We start from the raw sequence: 19,655 nt of genomic DNA on the forward strand, positions 1-19,655 counted from the left end.
ATTTCAGAGAACCTGCAGTTGGTGTCCTACTGCAACCACGTAAATTTGCAAGGAAGACAGATGATTTAAAAGTTTTTGGACAGAAGTAGGAAAATTATAAATATTAGAAACATTACACCTAATTTGATTGAAATCTCAATGCAAACCTTAATCTAAGAAGCTAAAAAGAGAGTAAGGAAATGCTTTTATTAGAGGTGAAGGATTTTAGAAGCCTTTAGAGGTCTGCGTGCTCTTTTATATGGGTTTGTTTCTGGCACCTCTCAATGTGGATTTAAAGCAGCTTTTTATTTAAAAGGAAAGATATACAAGCAGTTTGGCAGTAGATCTACTCTTTGAACAGATTAAAATGCCTCAAAAAACTTGACAGTTGCTTGTAAGAGGAGCTGTATTAGTTATTTTTCTGCTTTTATTTCTAGTAAATAATAAATCTAGGTATTAAATCACTCCTATTCCTAAAGGATTTCCCATTACCACTGGTGTCCTGACAGGAATAATCTGTTAGGAAGTGTCTAATATGAGACCAGGTAAAAAAAAGAAACACCTTAAAATCTTGTGAGCTCAATCTAACTTTTGTTCTGTGGTGACCAAAGAGGGAAAAAATTCCTTTTAAATAAATTTGTTCTTTTACTAAATAGATAACTAGCCAAATGCATTTCAAATATTTGTTCAACTGATCAAATATTGCTTTAGGTTTAGAAAACAAATTAACCAAATGTTTGAAGAATTAGACATTTTGTACCTGAACACTTCCCTGTGTCATTACTTCTGTGCCGATGACCCCAAATACTTTGGTCAAAGTAAAAGGCCCTTTTGATAAAAATAAGTCAGACAAATGTGTTTGCAACTTGGATAGTTCCTACTGTTGTGGGCATTCATGTTAAAATATCACACTTGTATGTTTAAATTCCAGTATTTTCATTAGGGAAAGACCAGTCAAATTGCAGTGCTGTCCAGTGCTGGTAATAAGGAATTTTTTTCTGAAGGAACTGAAAATATCAACAGTAGTTAAAATTGCAGTGTTTTCTTAGTCTATAAGTATTGGGAAATCAGTTTCATATGCCTATATGGAACATCTGAATGAGAAAACAAAGTTGTAAGTTGAAGCAATTTTCCACCAAAGTTAAGTAGAATTACTAAGCTGGCTTGCTTACTGGGTTGTTTTGTTTTGTTTTTTTTATTTCTTCATAAAACAACTAAACTGTGGAAGTTCACAATCTTTTTTTCTTCTTTTTTTTTTTTTTTACTCTCTTGCTTATGAGAAAGGCACACCAGTGTGTCAAATTTAAGTTCTTACTCCTGCTGTAGATACACTGATTGGCTGAAGTACTTCTAGATTAGCTATATATTTTTGGCAAAAGGATAACTTGATAGTTGAACATTAGTTTGAATTTGAGATAAACACATTTCTATGTGGGTGGGTTCAGAAAGCAGAACAGTCCATCCGGACACTAAATAAAAGCAGTTCCCAGGTGGAAATTCTCAATTTAGATGTCTGATAACCTTCTATCTCAGTGGCTGTGCCTCGAGATCCTGGCAGTGTTTGGATCGTTGGTATTAGATACCATCCCTCTTCCTGTTCTGGAATTAGAAACTGTGAACTCCTTTTTCACACTGTTAAGTGTAAGATTTTCTACTAATTAGCCAATAACATGAGTGGACTCAGAGACATATAGGCATATCTAATGCACTTCTGCATGCTGCCTATGCCTAAGAGTTTTAAATAGACCAAACTAAAGTTTTGGCAGTAAGATTTCAAACTCTCAGTTGATTCCTACAATGGCTCTGCTCTGTTCTGCTGGTAGTACCTGTGCAGCTGGTGTGGGGTTACAGACTTTGGTGATTACTGGATGTTCTGTCTACAAAATTGTGAACCTTTCCAGAGGTTGCTAGAGTTTAACTCCTGACAGGGCACTCTGCTTGCTTTGAGTTGTTGCTGAACTGAATGATGTCTTTGGATGTGATGCAACTCCAAGAGGAAATGCAAAGGGTGGGACAGAGGATGGCAACACTTATAGTTCTCCTTTAACCACCTTGACCACATCTTGCAATGTATTTGTATTTGTATAGTATATGAAGATAACCTGTTTTCTTCATTACATTAAGTATCTTGATAAAGTTATGGGTATGGCTTATTATATAGATGGCAGCATTTGTTTTTTTTTTAAATTTCATTTTTAACTCAGTCATCATCTGTTAAATTACTGGAGCAATTCAATAATTGACTGCTACCACTACCCACCTCAGAATGAGCAAGCAAACCTATTTATTTCTGCCACAAATCCTTGCTTCTGATGTGTTTGTTGACCACTGATCAATAGATACTGAATAAAGGGGATTTTCTTGCTCATTCGAAACTGCAGGAAGTGAACCAGCATCTTCTCATTGCAGTTGTACCTTGAAATGGCTGTAAAATCTGACAGCTCCATTGGAACCTGGCTGTATCCCAGGCTGTTTGTGTCCTGGCTGTGCCTCAGGGTTTTTGATGGGCAGGAAGTTGGTGTCTGTGCTGAACAGTCAAACCCTGTGATTCAAGGAGCCACAGCTCCAGCAGCCAGAGAACATCAGCTGAAGGGAGAAACCAACTGAACCAGCAGCTCAACTAAGAGGATGAAGAACAGAGGGGAATTTCACTTTTGCACAAATCCCCTCAGTATGGTGAAAATGAGTCCTGTACACTGTAAGAGATTTATAAATTCCTATACTGGTTATCTATTGCCATTTTTTAAATTCACTTGCTTATCTGCAAGAAAAATACATTTGTCAAAATTATAATTTTTTTTTTTATAATATCAAACACCTGAGTTCAGGCCTTTGGAAACAAAAATTATTTTTTCTGCCTTTACTAGACCCCTACTTCATTTTGAAATTAGAGGGAAATAATTGAAAGCCCATAACTGTGCAATGCATGGTGCTACTAAGGAGCATCAAATACCAAATGATCTGTGATAGTTTTAAGAGTTGGAAAGCTGAAGTTCATCATCCCTGTATGTAAAAGGTCGGGTATCCGTAGCAACACTGTGTATTTTACACTTATATTTATTACTTTACATATTTTTACACTTATATTTATTTTAAGCAATGGTGTCTTCAGCCAGAGGCTGGAAAAAATGGGATCCCACAAGCTGCACATCCACTTGCTTCCACCTTTTTATCGCTTCCTCTTTTTGCTGGCAGAAATGTTCACAGTACATCAAATTAAGAAACTGATTTGGTTTTAAAGTGACCTTTTTTAAGCAACAAAGAGGTAATTTTAACCCAAATGGGTTTTCAAGATCGTACAAACACTTGTGCCAACCCAAGGAAGAGGCAGGAGAAAATGGAGAGCGTGTCTTTTGGCAGCAGTACTAACTTATACAGCTTCAAGTTGTTGCTGAAACTATTACCTGAGATATTTATTCATAAGTGCAGAGAGTTCTTTAGAGCCTAAACAGAAGTACTTGGTTGTGTAATCCTTCGCTGTAAGCAAAATATACTGCATCTAATTTATGAGCATTTGTTCTGCTGCAGCCAGTATGTGACTATATTTCTGCCAGTAAGTTAACAATTTCTATTCTATATAACGTGGGTATTCCAGTGTAAGGCGGGAAAGGAAGAAATCAGAGCTCTGTGTAATGACATTAAGCTTTTAGGCTATAGACAGCTTAAATGGACTCACAGCTGCTTAACATATGCCCTCTGCCTGAACTCGCTTTATCACTTGGTATCTGACTTCTCTCAACATATAAAAAGTTGATGTGATTGATAGTCGGTCATACAATATTTGTCAGGGGGAACTGAATCATTATGTGTATAGATTCAGGAGTATAGAAAAATAAAGCTGAAAGGACAACAACAAAAACTGTTGACATTTTTTCCATTCATTAAGCTTTCCTAAAGCAACTCTTTTTGTTTGCTGGAGTTAGTGGTTGCTGGTTTTTCTAAGCAGCAATTGCTGAGTGATTTAGAGTACATCTCTGCTCTTTTGTTTGGATTTCATTTGCGAAACCATTTAGAGTTATAAAACTGTCAACTTAAGAACATTCTATATATTTTGCCAGTGAGGGCCTTGTGTATGCAGAGTTTATGCATTTCTCTCCATTTTGTGTGCTGTTTGAATCTCAGTGTATATCACTGTTGTTCTTTGGGCTGGTTGTAAGTCCCATGGCCTTCTTTAGAGCAGCAGAAATCTTCAAAGTAATTATGAAATTGCATCTCAGATTAGTCATTAGATAAACGAGTGTGTAAGATTTGCTAACCACAACATCTTGCCCTTGGCCAAGCCTAACCCAGCAGTGTAGTAATAGAAGGCTCTGCTGATGCTTAAAAACACACAAAATTTAGAAACCCTGAACTGCAACTGGAATTGAATCCTGCACCTAAACATTAGAAAGCATAGACCAGAACTGTTAGTTATGTTAATTACAGTTGTTAAGCCACAGTAGGGTACCTTTCTGAACTCTCAGATGTCCTATAATAACTACCAGCTGGGAGTTGAAAAATGTTATTCAAACTCTGTAGAGTTTTGCTCACTGTTTCTCTCCTGCAGAATTCCTTTGGTGGCTCAGCTCAGCTTTACATTGCATGGAAGCTGTAGGGCCCAGGTCCATCATCATTCTGCACAACTGTAATCTCTCATGGCCTTGCTGCTGGCCCTGTTTCATGTATTTCATGTATTTATTTCAGATTTTCTACTCCTATTTTTCATAGGGTATGGCAGACTTAAGATATCAGGTACTTAAATTATATAAATGCAGATGTGACAAGTCTGTGACATATTGTTGTGCTGAACACGTACCTGAAGGTTAGAAATTTCTAAGCAAAGTTCCACAGTGGGTTTAAATTTATGTTACTTTGGGCAAGTTGCAAAGTTTGACTTGAACTGCCAACCTGAACCACACATCCTGTCATGACAGTTGTCAAGAGAGTGTTTGATGAATCAGGTTATTATCTTTCATTTCCAGTTGTATCCCTGGTTTAGTCATAGCAAGATCTGAGTGTAGAAGTAAAAAAAAAAAAAATTAAAAAAATATTGCAAACATTTTCAAAGCAAGGAAAAGGATGGACCATGCTCCTGTTTGTATCTTGAGAGTTGGAATCTGTCACGAATTTACACCTCTGCGTTTGTTCCTGGGTGCCTGTTTGATTATGAACAGTGGGAGATAAGTCAGTGCTGGAAAACCACTCTGGAATTTTTGGAGTCAAAAGTTTTTAAGGGGCAATGACAGATTTTATGAAAGCATTAAATAACTGAAGAGTTCACTCAGCGAATCTGGAAGGATCTGTGCAGGAAGTACAGTGTTTTGTCTTTGCTATCTTGAAAGGTTTTGGTTTTCCTGGCTTCCCTAACTTTTCCAGTGTTCCCTGTTCTCCTTGACTTCACACTCCAGTAACCATGCTGCCTGCATCACTGGCAGGAGATCATATCTCCATTTCTATCTTATGACCTTCCAGGACAATTTTAGCTCCCAGTATTCCAAGAGAAAGTATTAATTTTTTAAGAAAAGAAAAGAATTAATGAGAAAATTTCTTCATCAAACTTGATTTTTTTCCGCTTTGCAGATTGCAGTTTTATTCAATATGTTTTAGGAAACATACTGACTTTTAATTTAACCTTTAGCAGAGAAGTAACATATCTGCTTGCTCATTTCACATTCATAATAATGGATTGTCTCTGGTTAAGGTAGAATCCTTATTTTCACTTTGATTTTAGTTTAATTTTTCCATTTCAAAGTATGTTGTATTGCTCCCAGGTAAACAGAAATATGAAGATTTTCTGTTGCCATTCAAGAAAGAATTCTGACATCTTGGCTTTTATCCAGACTAGTTAAATTTTTTTTTAATTTTGTTTTGAAGATCAGGATTTCCCTTGAGATGGACCTTCCATTTGCTGTTAATCTCCCTCTTCCTTTGCTCTCCTTTTCTTCTGCCAAGCACAAACTACTTCACTTTCAGAGCTTTGCAGTCTAATCCCACCGTAGCCATTATCCCTGTGATTCTTGGTTCTCTAACAACTCAAACATTTACCTTTGACCATCTGCATTTTCTAATGACCATCTCCAGTGCCTTTTGCTGTTCTGCCCCCGTGTGCAATGAAGAAGTTCCTTGTTCTTCCTATCTTAAAACTTTCTTTTGATCCCTGAAAAATTACATGATAACAGAACAGATATGTGATAAACTTAATCCTCCTGTTAGTGGGTGGGTCCATGCATTCTTGTATTTCACATGGTATTCCATCTGTAATTATCCACTCTATTTTGTACTTAACCTGAAAATTATGTAGGTAACTGCTGTTTTCTGTGGTGTTTGTACTTGGTTTATCAAAGATGTAAAATGTAACTTTGGAAGGTAAAGCTTGGCTTTGAAACTATCATGAGTTGTAAATTCAATCTTTGTAAATTCTGGTATTTATTTTGTAAATATGTGTAACCTACTTATTATTGAAATGTAGATTAATACAACTTTATTTTAGGATAACTTGCTAGATGCCCTAATTCCAAAATAAGCAAACATCACCAACACCTTGTGTTGTGCTGCTTTTACAATGATATCTTTCAGTGTGGTCTGTTGGAATACAAACAGGTTTTATAGAACATTTTTTCTAAACAGTCAACAGGTTTTAATTTAGGTTCTTAAATCATAATTGTTTTTCAATTTTCTGCTCTGCCTCACAAACGCATAATGAGGGCACACCTGATGCTATAAAAACCAGATGTCATTTCAGTATTCCAGGGCTGTGTGATAAACTTGGAGAGCTTAAAAGTTGGTATCATAGATTTATAGTTATCGGGGAGCTCACAAGAGCAGAAAGCATGTAGAGCGTTGCTAAATAAACAGGATCTGGGAATGGATTGCACTTTATTTTCAGAGACTTTCAAAATGCTGAAATTATAGATGGAATTTCCTTAAGGAACTTTCAACAGGAGACCATTTCAAACTCCCAAACAATATATGCAAATTCTTTCTCCCTACCAGTCACGTTAAATGAGCCTGTGCAGTGCCACTTGCACTTGATCATGGTGATTTGAAGAGCAGCAAGCAGACCTGGAGGAAAATTAGACTGTGTAATTCATGCCAGCTCTTAGAAACTTTCCTCCTTTACCATTTTCCTTGAGACAAAACTTAAATAGGATGTTCAGTGGGAACTGAACTGTACCTGAGGTACAGTTTTACAGTACAGCTTTGTAGTACTTGTTTCTTTAAACAGGTTCAAATTCTGCATACCAGTGTTCAGTGGTCTATTAATGGAAATTATAAATATTTAGAAGAAGAATAATTTCACAGAAATTAATTGTCAAGGCCTAGGTCACCCATCTCTGATTATCACTAGACATAAAGTCAAATGCAAAAATCAGTAACATCCATCACATTCATTCCTTATTTTGTGTTAAGATGTCTCTCTTTTCACAACCAAAGTGAGGGTCCAATTCTCTGTCTCCCAAATCCTTTATCCCATTGTAAAGCAGAGCAAGTGGCAAGACATGAGCTGAGGTTGTTGATACCCTTGCTTGGTTGTCATGGTATGAAACTGCAGGACAGCTGAGGGGCTGTTTGTGTTCTGGGTGTTACTGTGGGTTTCTGTTTTAGGGTTGTTGAATCATTAAGTGATCACATTCTGCCAATGAAATGAATCCTGCCCACTCTCTTTCCTTGAGTGTTGTTCACCACAAAGTGAAAATTGCATGTTCCTGCACACACGTGTGTGTGCAGTTGAGTGTATGTGAATGTAGGCATGTATGAAATGCATTCTGCTAGGTTTTAAAAAAGATCTTAGTATAGCAAACTAGCAGTGATGATAGTTTGATCTAATGAGAAATTGAATAAAAGTTTTGTTGAGGTATATGTGGGAGAATATACAGAGGGTTTGAGAGTAGAGTGTATCTACCCCAGGACATTCATTCCCTCTAGCCACGCATCCTGTTGAACTGTGGAGCTGAAGATAGTGACAACTTGTTGGTAAAGAGGTATCAAGTTCTTTACAGGTTTTGATGACTTTGTTGTTTCTAACAAAAATGTCTTCCTAAGTCAAATGCAAGGATTCCCATTTGAATTGTAAGGAAAACCACCTTTCTTAGGTATTGATAACCATTTATTTTTCATTTACTATTTTGTCTTCTGCTTCACTAGTCTTTCCAATAGATGGGAAAACTGTACCTTCCCCAGCTGTATGTTAATTACGTTCCACTTTTGAGGCAGAATGGGTACATTGCAGAGGAGCTGTCAACTTGAGAATGAGCAAACTAAATATGCTCAGCTGAGTGAATCCAGTACTGTGAACATGAACCACTGGTGTAAATGAGAAAGGAGACACCTTGAAGCTTTACCATATTCAAGAAGTGTCAGATCATGTTCATTTGAAAGGGATGGCAATGCTCTTTCTCCACCAGTGTAGGCATGAGTATTATGTTTCACCCAAGACAGGCTATCCAGGCATTCAGCAGACCCTGATGTTTGCACCTTTATTGTTGAATTTCCACATTTTTTGAATAGCATTCAACTTTTTTGTATAATCCCAGATATTTCCCTTCATAAAATCTTAAATAGGTGAGATTAAACCAAAATGTTTGTTCTTACACTTTTAAAATAATTTCATCTGCTTTGCTGACTGTTTCAAAACCTTGTGGACTGTTTTCAAACAGCTCTTTTACCAGCATTTGTTTCTGTAAGGACAATTGGCATGCACTGTTAGGAACTCGTGCCTGTGGTGAAGATGTGATTCATTGTTGAGGACAAAGTACTCCCAAAGACATGGGACTATCAAGACTAGTAGAAATGGGAGAAATTGGTTCCCATTAGTTCTATTCTGTTGTATCCAACTCAGCAAAGCAACATGAGATCCTTCCAGATCTCCACACTCTAAAGGGAGAGTTGGAAGGACTCTGTCACTGTGCAGGGAATCTGCTTTAATAACATTGACATGACTGAGGAAGAGTGATAAATCCTGCCTTGTGGTATGACTGCTAGAATGTCTGTATTTGATCAAAACTTCTAATTGAGAAAATACCTTTTTTTTCTATATTGTGTGGTTGAAAAGAATATATTCCATTAACAGTAAGTGCTGTGGAAACTCACACCACTTGGCTTCTGAAAAACACATCCCTTTGAACAAAAATATCCCACACTCTGCTTTAAAGATAATATTTATATTTCTGCTGAGGGAGTAATGGGGAGGAATATCACTTGAGCTTGAGAATGTCAGTACAAGTGATATGTGTTGTGTAAGACCCACCTAAGCTTTCCTTGTTTGAAATGTTAAAAAAAGACTTCAATGAGTTCTTCTGCATGAGGATAAATTTAGCTCCAAGAGCCATGCAAAACAGACTTGTTGATTGGTGTGGGAGTGACTGCTGTGATTCCCGAGCTATGAAGGTGCTATCATTTCTGCAAAGGATCTGTGCAGGGGAGGAAAACACAGAACTCGTTTTGAAAAATGAATAATGGGTCTGTGGATATGACCAAAACCTCATATAGGGTCCTATTCTGTTATGAATCACAACTTTGCTTTTTTGTTGTAAATTGTTGTTCTTTAATTACATTTTGGCTATAATTTTGTGACTGTTTTGTGTGAAAAGTTCAAAACTGGATTAATAAATCCATGTAACAACTTATTACTATTTAAATACTGCCTCAGCTATTTTCGTAGATTTATTGGAACAGTTCATGGTTAAACTTACATCCTTTACTTTTGGTCATGGAAGTGTTCTCCAGGTCATTCTGTAAGTGTGTGAGTCATCCACTTCCATGTGTTGTGAACATTATAAAATGACCCTTAAAAGGCGTGCATTTTCCAAGGAAAGAGCAACATTGCACCTGCAGAAATACATCTGCACTTGCTGTTCTGAATTAGTGCATTCTGTCTGCTGGTACTGAAAGGGAGGAGATGCTTGGAAGTCTCATATTTCTACCTTCATAGTCAACCAGGCTTTTGTACCCTACAGGTTGGGGATCATGAGGTGCCAAATAAGTGGAAGTGGAGGCATCCAGTCCCTCTCTGGGACTGAGCTTGTGTGTTGCTGTCAACATCTAATGATGACCAGCATGGAGGGGACAAACACTGTTGCTCTTGCTCCACAGGCACCTATTTATTATCTGTTCCAGTGAATTCCTGCCGCTGCTGGAAAAGAGATGTAGATATCATCATTTTTGCTTGCTTTGCAGAAGGCGGGCTTTGATTTCATCCTCTGTGCCTCACTGAAGTCTACATAAATCATCTGAAGCTGGCCAAAAACTTTGGAAGAATGTTGTGATCCACAGCTGTTATCTGTGCCTTTCCCATTTTTGTTAGGGATAAAACCTGCATGCATTAGGGTAATGGCAGAATATACATGTGCTGCATAAACCTGTGTCAGTCGTTCCTAAACAAGGTGCCAGAAATCCCCCTTGGCTGTAGGAACAACCAATTGCAAAGTTCTTTTTGACGAAGCAATCAGCCTTGCCCCCGTGCATGCACGCTGCTGTAATTCGTGGTACAGAGCAGCACATGGAACTCGGTGCAAGTATGTTCTGTATGTAGCTGCTATGGTGATTAAAATACATAAATAAAATAGATAAATATGGACCATATTAGAAATCCATTACTGGCGCTGTCTCAGATCACAGCCTGCTCCAGCGTGCGGTGTCAGCCGTGTTTCCTCGTGGAGCGGGAGCTCCTGGGGGGGCTGCACCCCTGCAATGGCCCTGTCCTACCTTGTCAGCTCGCGAATTCAGCACAAAACCGGTAAACAAAGGGCTTTTGTGCACGGTTTATAGTTCAGCGAGGATTAGTGGCCTGACACGGTTTTCCGACGGGACAAGCTTAGCGTTAATTCTGCCGAGGTTAACGAGGGCGGGCGCGGGGCAGGCAGGGGAGGCTGGGGCAGGGAGGTCTCGCTCCGGTTTCGGGCGCGGTACGGAGAGTTTTTGATGAAAGCGGGTTCTGCTTACCTGGGTCGGTGTGTCGGTCACGTGTTCCCAATGTTCCAGCTGCCTTAGGATGTGGATGATCTCAGGCGCTTGCTCGCATTCCTCCCCGCAGCTCCAGAGGTCCCCTGCGCCGGGCTGGACATCCTAGCCTGTTCCTGGGCTCTGGCTGGATCAGATTCCTGCTTTTCCTCCCCCTCTCACCTTTTAGCATTCTCCGACCGTAAAATCCATCCCTTTCCTGAAATGCAGGACGATGCACTTGTCCAATGAAGTTTTTCTAGGCGAGATTCAAATTCCAAACAAGCCTTTCATTTCCTTCGCGCTGGGGGGAGAGCGAAGGCAGGGAGGCGAAGGAAAGTGCTCGCTTCCTTTAAATCCCCACCAGCGTCTTCCCAGCGCTGGAAGCAAAGTAGCTTGTCATGGTGATCTTCAGAGTTTAACTTTAGAGGGGGAGGGAGAAAGTGGAAAGCAAACTGAATGCTGTAGTGGAGATTTCTCTCTTCCCCCACTGGGCCCCTTGCCGACTGTTTTTATTGATTTCAATCACTGGAGGCTAGCTGGCTCTCAGAAGAAACACTGTGTAATGTGTTCTTTCCTGGCTTTCATTAAAGAAACTCAATGCAGTGCGGTCACGCTGCCGAGCTCGCCTGGCAACCTGCCTACACCCTGTGGTACCTCTTTCATTGGAGGAGATCGAGCTCGTGGTTTGGGGTTGGTTTATTTATTTTTTTTCTAATTCTCCAGCAAGGATTTCAAAACAGCCCCTGCTCTGCTTCTACCTCCTCTCTCGCAGCCCAAAGCCTTTTCAAGCTTCGGAAGAAATTGTCAGCACCCCTAAAGGGGACGACTTTGGTGGCAATGAAAACGCCGAGTGCTGCGACGGTCTCGTGCTCCTTCTATTAAAATTCCTCCGTGTTTCTGGGGAGGGGTTAAAAGGGCTGTGTGTGAGCCACAGGGATGTGGATACAAATGACTTCCAAGGGGTTTCCTTTTCTTTTCTTTTTCTCTTTTTTTTTTTTTTTTTTAAATTCCATCTTCTCTTGATTGGTTAATGTGGTTTAATTAAGGGTAAGGGAGTAAGCAAAATCCTCCAACAAATATGTGAAAATTCCTGGCAGCGCTGTAGTTGCAAATGAAGCAAAACTGCATTCCCTGAGCCTGCAGTTGCGGTGGTGTCTGAAATATTTCTGTTGCATTCAGGGCTGTGATAGCGGTGGAGAAAAATGAGAAATACAATATGATACTAATTTATGCCTTAGAACCTAATCTGCTACAGTTTGTACTTTATGGGAGCAAACAATCTATAAAGTGGAATTCAACAAGCTATGTTCTGTAAGTCGTGCATTCTGTGTGCCTGTAAATGCTTTCATTTAATTTGGTAAATTGTTCAATTTCTTCTTATTCAGCAGTTGCTAATGATAACACTTTATGGGCTCTTCACGGTTTTCTGTAAATCTATGAGACATGCAAAGATCACATAGTTTTAAATTAAGCTGGGTTTCAAGCCAATCAAGGTGCATCTATTCTAAATTACAGCTGCAGATTTAGAGTGCTACCTGATCACTTGTGCTCCTGAGATACTATAGCTGTGTACACAAGGAGGCTTTTTTTTTTTTAAAAAAAAGGCATTTACATGACCACAAAAAGAATCCTTTCCTGGAGCAGAAAGATAAAAAGCCTGTTCTTATTTAAATCTGGTTTCCTGCAGAACTTGTTTGAGGCTTCTCTGCCTGGGTTGAAACTACAGAAACCTTTCCAAATCAACTTAATATAAATTATTCCCAGTGGTTTTGTTGCAAGGAGTTGAGATTCTAAAAACACCTAGCTTTTGTGAAAAATTTGTTGTTTTTCTTTGAGCAGCATATAAGTTTTAAAAAATCTTCCTCTGTAAGTGTGACAGACATGATGTAAGGAGGAGTACTTCTACATATTGCTTTTCATTTAAAATTTGCTTTCTGCATGATAATGAAATTTCATGTGGCCTCTCTGGTCATACTTCTTTTCAAAAGGTTCTAGATGATAGAAAATAATTATTTAAATTCAGTATGGCCATGAACTGTTCTATGCAAATTCTCTAGCTCTAGTTGGAGCACAGCCTCCAATAGTAAATCATTTGTCAATCTTTCTTTTATGAACCTTGTGTGTAAGGGTTTGCCAGCCTTTCTTCTCTGTGGGTTTTGAACTGTGTTTATAGATTCTGCTTTTTGTTTTTGAGCCAGCAGATGGCCAGTTATTTATCAGGGTTCATATGTATTGTGTAAGGCAGGAACAGGACGTTTTGCATGCTGATACTGTTCACAGGGCATTTTTGGGGCAGGAGGCTACTCGTCAGCAGAAGCCATTATGTGACGGGTCGGTAGCTCTTGGTCAGCGAACAAAGCCCCTTTTGACATTTTTCTGTATTAAAAGTTATGAAATAACATGAGCTTCATGAACAAACAAGGTGATACAATGCTTCTACTATGAAATAAACCATATAATCTATTTCTCCCCCATTTTGAACTCTCTGGAGTTCAAAAATTTGACGCCCTTTTTATATGTTTGTCGCTGTTATTTTTCCCTTTCAATTTCTGCTGTTGTTTGCTTTGCTGTTGTACAGACTTGTGGTGCTGTGCTGGGAGGAAAGGATAAAAGTCTGTTGGTTTTGGAGGAGCTGGATTCACTGTTACTAATAAATAGTGAATTTGGTCTTGTGGCTTGGTCTGTGGTTACTGTTATAGGTTTGGCAGCAAAGCCAAACCCCTGATCAGGCAGAAAGTTCAGACCTACACAGGCGAATCATAAAGGCAACATTTAATGGACGAGTGTTCGGTTGGTTGTGGTAGTTCTTCAGAGATTCTGACTACATCAACTTTATTCTGTGCTGGCAGCAGGCAACCAGGGATGCAAATGTGGGAGGTTTGGACGGGGTGATGGGCGAGGAGGAGGAACAGAAGTCTTTAGGAGATGTCTTCGGTTCTACTCAGGTATGAGACAGTCAAGGACTTTCATGTAACTATAAATCTGGAAACAAATTTAAAAATGCACTTAATGCTCTGCTGAAAATACAACACAATTAGTGTGCTGTTAATCCCGTCTGGGTGCTGCTTGCTCAGCTATTATGGTTCATAGTCCCCTGGCAGTACAAGCTTTTATGCAGGTGCAGTCCCTGAAAACCTACACCTATTTGGTTCTACCACTCTTGCTGAAATAAAAAAGGGTCAGATACCTTCAAGAAAACCTGTACATCTTTCTGCTGGTTTCTCTTGCAGTTCTTCTTCTTCTCTGAATTGCTTAGCAGGGCTGCTCTACACTATTAAATGCTTCCCTTCAGTGTGAGCTGGCTCCCCATTTATGATGGGTAAGCTCATTTATAAAGACCACTTATAAAATGTTTCAAATTTGTGCAGTATTTCCAGATTGCAAAGAATGATGGAAAACTTTAACCGGTATCTAAAACTGCCACAGCTGAAGCCTCCGGATATTTTGAGGCAGATGTCTTAGACTATTTACAGCATATTGCTATATTTACACACAGTTCAGAAATTTGGAAACTGGCATTGATGAAAGGCGCTGTATTGGCAGTCACAGCACTTTGCCTGCAGATGGACAGGGTACAGTATAAACTTTGGCAATTTGCTGGAAGATGCCTGAACTCACATCTCTGTACCCCTGCACAGTTGACGTGGGTTTTTATGAGCATAAGTGTGAAAGATTTGGGGGTCTGCCTTTTACTCAAAATATGGCATCCAGTGGCAATATCCCTTTTAGCACCTTTTCAGGCCTTCTGGAAAGCTTCCAAGTGGAAGACTCCCACCTCCTTAATCACGAGAAAACACTGGCTCTCCTCTGAATGTCATTCATTCAAGTGTACTGACCTGGCCTGACCTTGTTTAGATTGAGATCTAATGAGCCCAGGATCCAAGGTGGTGTGGTAGCTCTCAGCAGGCTTTGCAAATAAGCAAGTGTTGTGTTTTTCTGTGTGCATGTGTTTTAAATTTATCACGTCAATAAACAAGTGTCTCACACACTCAAATAGGGACTTTACAATGTTGTAGTTAAGACTAAACTGCAGCACTACAAATTGTGATGTCACTTTATAAATATAGAAGGAGACAACGTGGAATATTTATGACCTCAAAACAATGAAGTCCTGTTGGTTGGGTTTTTAAAATTTAAATAATAACATAACACTAAAACTCTGAATCCAAATGGGTCACAAACTGGGAACACCTTTCAGAAGAACAGTCACACGAATGGTTTGGAGAAAGAGAAATTAAAAAATAGGGCTATTGATTTAAAGAGGTGCATCAATAAAGTAATAAATAATAAACACAGCTAGGATTTAAATTCCAGTAAAAGGTTTGGTTTTGTTTTCTTTCGAGTCCCAGGTTCGGGGGAAATATTTTTTATATACAAATTGTCATAAAATTACCCTCAGCCTCAGTAGGTAGAATGCAGGTATTTTCTGAAGCACATAAGGCTTTCAAATTAAAAACCAGTCAAGGACAGATTGTGGCACATAGGACGACTAAATCAACCAAGTTGACGTGGATGGATAAAAGTATAGTTGGAACCAGAGAAGTTGTTTGAGCTGTGAGGTTGTGAGGACTTTTCGTGGGGTGTGTGCTTCCCAGACAGAAGCCTGATGAATCCAGTTTTCCTGGAATGATGCTGTGGGCCAGCAGAAGGTACCTCCAGCTGTAAATCCCGACTCTTTCAGGCTGGGACAGCCACAGCCCTGCAGGAGAACAATGCTCTTGTGTCAGACAGCCCACAGCACGTCAGTCGTGATGCTGGAAACAAACGTTGTTAGGGCCCGGTATTTACGTTGGGACCTACAGGGAGGGAGCAACTTGTTTTGTTTTTAGTGGAGCGGTCGGGGGAGAGGGATAAAAAGCTTTTTGATAATGCCAGGAATGTGGGGGGGAAGGGGAAGCACTGAGATATGCATTTACTGTAAGTATGAAGAAGCAGAGGCCGCTTTATCAGAGCAGCTCTAATGATGTGCCACAGTCACTTTATTTGAAAGCTTCATGGCTCACAGAAAAGTAAACAAATTCATTACATTATTTTTAAAAGAAGATTAACTGTAGTGTGTCGTCTGTTGGACAGCTGCTGTAGTAATCTTTTACAAACACTTTATAAATGACCACCCTCAGTGTTTTCCAGGGCTTTGTGTGGCTGGACTGTTATTTTAGTAAGAACCAGGGTGGCTTTTCAAATGAAAACGTTGTTTCCTGTATAACATTTAATTCTACCTTCACCCTAAATATTATTTTATTCTCAGCATGAACTATAAAATACCTTCTATACAAATGCAACATATGTTGCTTTTTTTTGCATGTGTTTGCAATGAATGCTGGCATTTCAACAAAAGTAGCTAAAAAGTGTTTTGGACGAAAAAAAGCAAATCCTCTTTACTTCCATTTATTCTAATTTTTGATTTCTTGCCCTTTCTTTGGTCTGTGAAAGCACGAATCTGAAAAGATGAGTCAGAGTAAACTTACATGGTAGGTGAATTGACTCTGAACAAATGTTTAGACCCCAGCAGTTGTCTTTGACAAATAAAGATGTGTTCAGGTATTGTCTTGTTTGTTGAATGTCAGTGAGAATAACCTTATTTAGCTCTTTGGGTGGATTTGTGTTTGAAAGCACTCAACTAACACAAATTGATATAACATTAAGGATTTGTGAGTTTATAACGTGCTTTTAACCAATCTTGCCATGAAGCAGTTGATCTTGTGCATTCAGGTTTCAGTTATGGGTTCCTCAAATAGGTGAGGAGGGAGCAGAGAGAGGAGGAAGAGCATTTCTTTCTCACTCAGTTGGCCTCCATGGGTATCCCAGGCTCTAGCAGAGAGTACCTCTTTCAGACATATAGGAATCCCTGGAGTCAATCTCATCTTGCTATGGAACAGTGTTTTATTTCTACACAGTGTAATCTCACACTGGATATGTGATAAACTCGATGTGTCTATTTAATGCTCTTCATCTGTACATGAAATATTTATTTTCATTTGGGATAAGCTGATGCATATATTTATGGCAATATGGTTTCAGATGTGAATAATTAACTGTCTGTCTACAAACCTAAAGAAATGCCAACCTTTGTGAGATACTTCTCTGTATGTGTTTATTGAAGATATTGAAGATATTGTGCATATGTTCCCTCAAGATTGCTAAAGTTTCTCCAGGTGGTCTTGGATGAAGATGGTAGTTGTCACATCTTCTCCCTTGGCATAATCGAGATGAAGCCTCTGTATGGCAGACAGAGGTTTTCTCAGTCCATGGAAGTGGAGCATTTGCAGTTCTGTGAACTGGGCAGAGCAGAGAGGCAGTGGAAGTACAGTGAACAGTAAAAACATGAATCCTGAAGCTTGTTTTTTGAATATTACCTGTGCCTTTTACTTGAATTTACGCACATTTCGTTCACTTTCGTATGGAAATATAAACACTTTATTTAAATGTCGACTATTTCAGGCAACAAAAGAAGAGGAAGAACTTATTGCAGAGGAAGAGCAAGAACTTACTCCAGAGGAGAAGAGGAAACTGGAAAGAAAATTAAAAAAAGAGCGCAAGAAGAAGGAGAAACAGCTGATGAGGGAAGCTGGAATCTCCATTAAAAAGGCGGCACCCCAGAAGCCATCGGGATCTGAGCGGGCTCTGGCCTATTTAACCAGGTAAGAGCAGTAAAACCTCTGCAGGTGCTCCCTGCAGAGGGAATCTGTAAACCAGTAATCCAGAACAAGCTGCACCAAGTAATAGCACATTAAAGGAAATTGCTGCAGTTTAGTACTAAGTTAATGTTTCATCTCAGTTGACACCCTGGAGGACAGTTGATCACCCCGTTGTATTTCTGTCACAGGAACAACAGAGAGAAGTGAAGTATGGTGCAAACATTTTACAGAAAGGCAGCTCCTGTCCTGAAGATATTATAGTTGCTATATGAATATCATGGGGTTAGCTGCACTTGGAGAGATGAAAGGCAGATTGCAGAAAAGATTGCAGAGAGAAAATGAGTTTTGTTTCTTGAGTGTGCTGTTTCAAGCAAAGGAGTTCCAGTTGTTCTCTTTATATAAGCAAATTCCATGGAATGGTTAAGCATTATGGAGTCTGAATTAAACCACCTGCATGATGTTTGGATATTTGTAAACTAAGATGGGATTATGCCACTATTTTAAGGTTAAATGTGTACAATGCCTGATTTTTGCATGCCAAAATGTACAGCAAGTATAGTGGCTGATTTCAGATTGGAGGCAATTGCTTTATCTAGTTAGCACACTTATTTAGAAGTCTTAAAATTCCAGCACAAAGCAAAGTCTATGGTTAAACTAAAGAACTACAGGGAAGCATTCAGAGTACCCCACAGACGGTAAGAGGCCATGTATAAACAGGATGATGGTGTTTATTTTTTTCCAAACTGCAGAATACACCCTGTCTGTAAGACCTCCAGAAAGCTGGCATCTTACAAATAGTGGGTTACCACGTGGAGTAATTCTGGGGTTGCATCTCTGGCCGTGCTCAAAACTGAAGCATGCAGACTGTCTGAATTGTTACTTACCACTCACAGTGGGGAGGGAGGAAATTAATTGCATTCCAGGCAGAGGGACATGTGCATTTTTGTTACATAACCCTCAGCACGCAGCGATAGCAAAATGACAATAATATTTTTGATCTGGAAAACAGCTGGAGCAGTTCACCACTGTTTTGAACTGCAAATGGATTGACAGATAGCTTTGAACCATCTGCTCAGCCTGTACTCTGGTATGTGTGCTCTGCTAAGTGGTGGATCTCCAAATAATGGATTTCAGGTTTGGAAAGCAAAGGAACAAGCTGTGGGTTTTTGCTTGTTATTGCACTGTTATCTGTATGGATTTTTATCTTGTTAGGTGAGAGAAAACAAAATTATATTTGAACTAATATTTGAACCAATTTGATTCTGTAGTTTCACTTAACCTGTACCAAATTACCTTGAAATAGAATACCTGATCTGTCAATGGTCTTATAATACAGAGTCTATGGACTGTCTGTACAGTAGTAGGTTGCGAGGGATTCATCAGCAGACAATTTGAATTTTGTGGACTTAACAGGGATAGTCATAAGATGCTGAACTGCCAAGCAAACATAACCAGAGTCACTGTTCTAGCCCCAAATAGAGCAGGACCATCTTGCACCATTGAAAGTTATAGAAAAACAGCTTAATCCTTTTACATCTCAGACTTCTTTTCAACCCAGTAAGACTGCAAAAAGAAACAACTGGATTTAAAGGAATCACAGAAGTAGTATATTAGCTGAGGAAGGGGAACAAAAATCCAGTTTCTGGAAGTCCCTTGCAAACCCTCCAGCAACACCAGTGGGTCAAGGATTTCAGTCTGTGTGCTTTTGCAGGGCTTCAAGCATGAATAATATGTGTGAGGATAAGTAAATCTTGTAGATGCAAGAGATTAATATAATTGGAAGTAAACAAAAGGGTGCTGTGGATTTCTGTTTTGTTCCACCTACAATAAAAGGCTTACATGACATAAGGGTTGGTAAGTGGAGTGACATCTTAACTCCTTAATGACATGTAAAGCTCCTGTAGGACAGGTGGAACTTGAAGTACCATGTGATGACCGAAACTGTCATTTTTATTGATTGAGGGACTCTTTGCAGTGTGAGAGCACAGCTGTATGAGGCATGAGGTGACTTTCACAAAGCCGTGCCTCATGCTGTTAGTCGATGGGAGTTAATGAAGGAGAGCATTGATGAGAGGGATTAAGGAACACAGTGTGCAGGGAGCAGGACTGCTCATCACA

The 19,655-nt window shown here is 39.3% G+C and overlaps 2 protein-coding genes across 5 annotated transcripts in view; one reads left to right on the forward strand and one right to left on the reverse strand.

The window, feature by feature from the left end:
* GPR146 (G protein-coupled receptor 146) overlaps positions 1 to 11,489 on the reverse strand; it is a 49,744-nt gene extending 38,255 nt beyond the window's left edge. The window contains exon 1 of one of the 2 annotated variants that reach the window (XR_001920021.2): positions 10,900 to 11,489. The gene's annotated coding sequence lies outside the window, so the exon portion shown is untranslated. The remainder of the gene's footprint in view (positions 1 to 10,899) is intronic. The other variant, XM_018067312.2, reaches the window with a different exon arrangement.
* CUNH7orf50 (chromosome unknown C7orf50 homolog) overlaps positions 1 to 19,655 on the forward strand; it is a 115,919-nt gene that overhangs the window by 76,129 nt on the left and 20,135 nt on the right. For 2 of the 3 annotated variants that reach the window (XM_018067316.1, XM_018067318.1), the window contains one exon: positions 17,341 to 17,540. In XM_018067316.1, coding sequence (XP_017922805.1) covers positions 17,341 to 17,540 — 200 coding nt within the window. Of the gene's footprint in view, positions 1 to 11,465; positions 11,590 to 17,340; positions 17,541 to 19,655 lie in introns of those variants that run through there. The other variant, XM_018067317.2, reaches the window with a different exon arrangement.

Source organism: Manacus vitellinus, unplaced genomic scaffold (genome assembly GCF_001715985.3).
Source record: "Manacus vitellinus isolate BGI_N305 unplaced genomic scaffold, ASM171598v3 scaffold_12_pilon, whole genome shotgun sequence".
Lineage (NCBI taxonomy): Eukaryota > Metazoa > Chordata > Aves > Passeriformes > Pipridae > Manacus > Manacus vitellinus.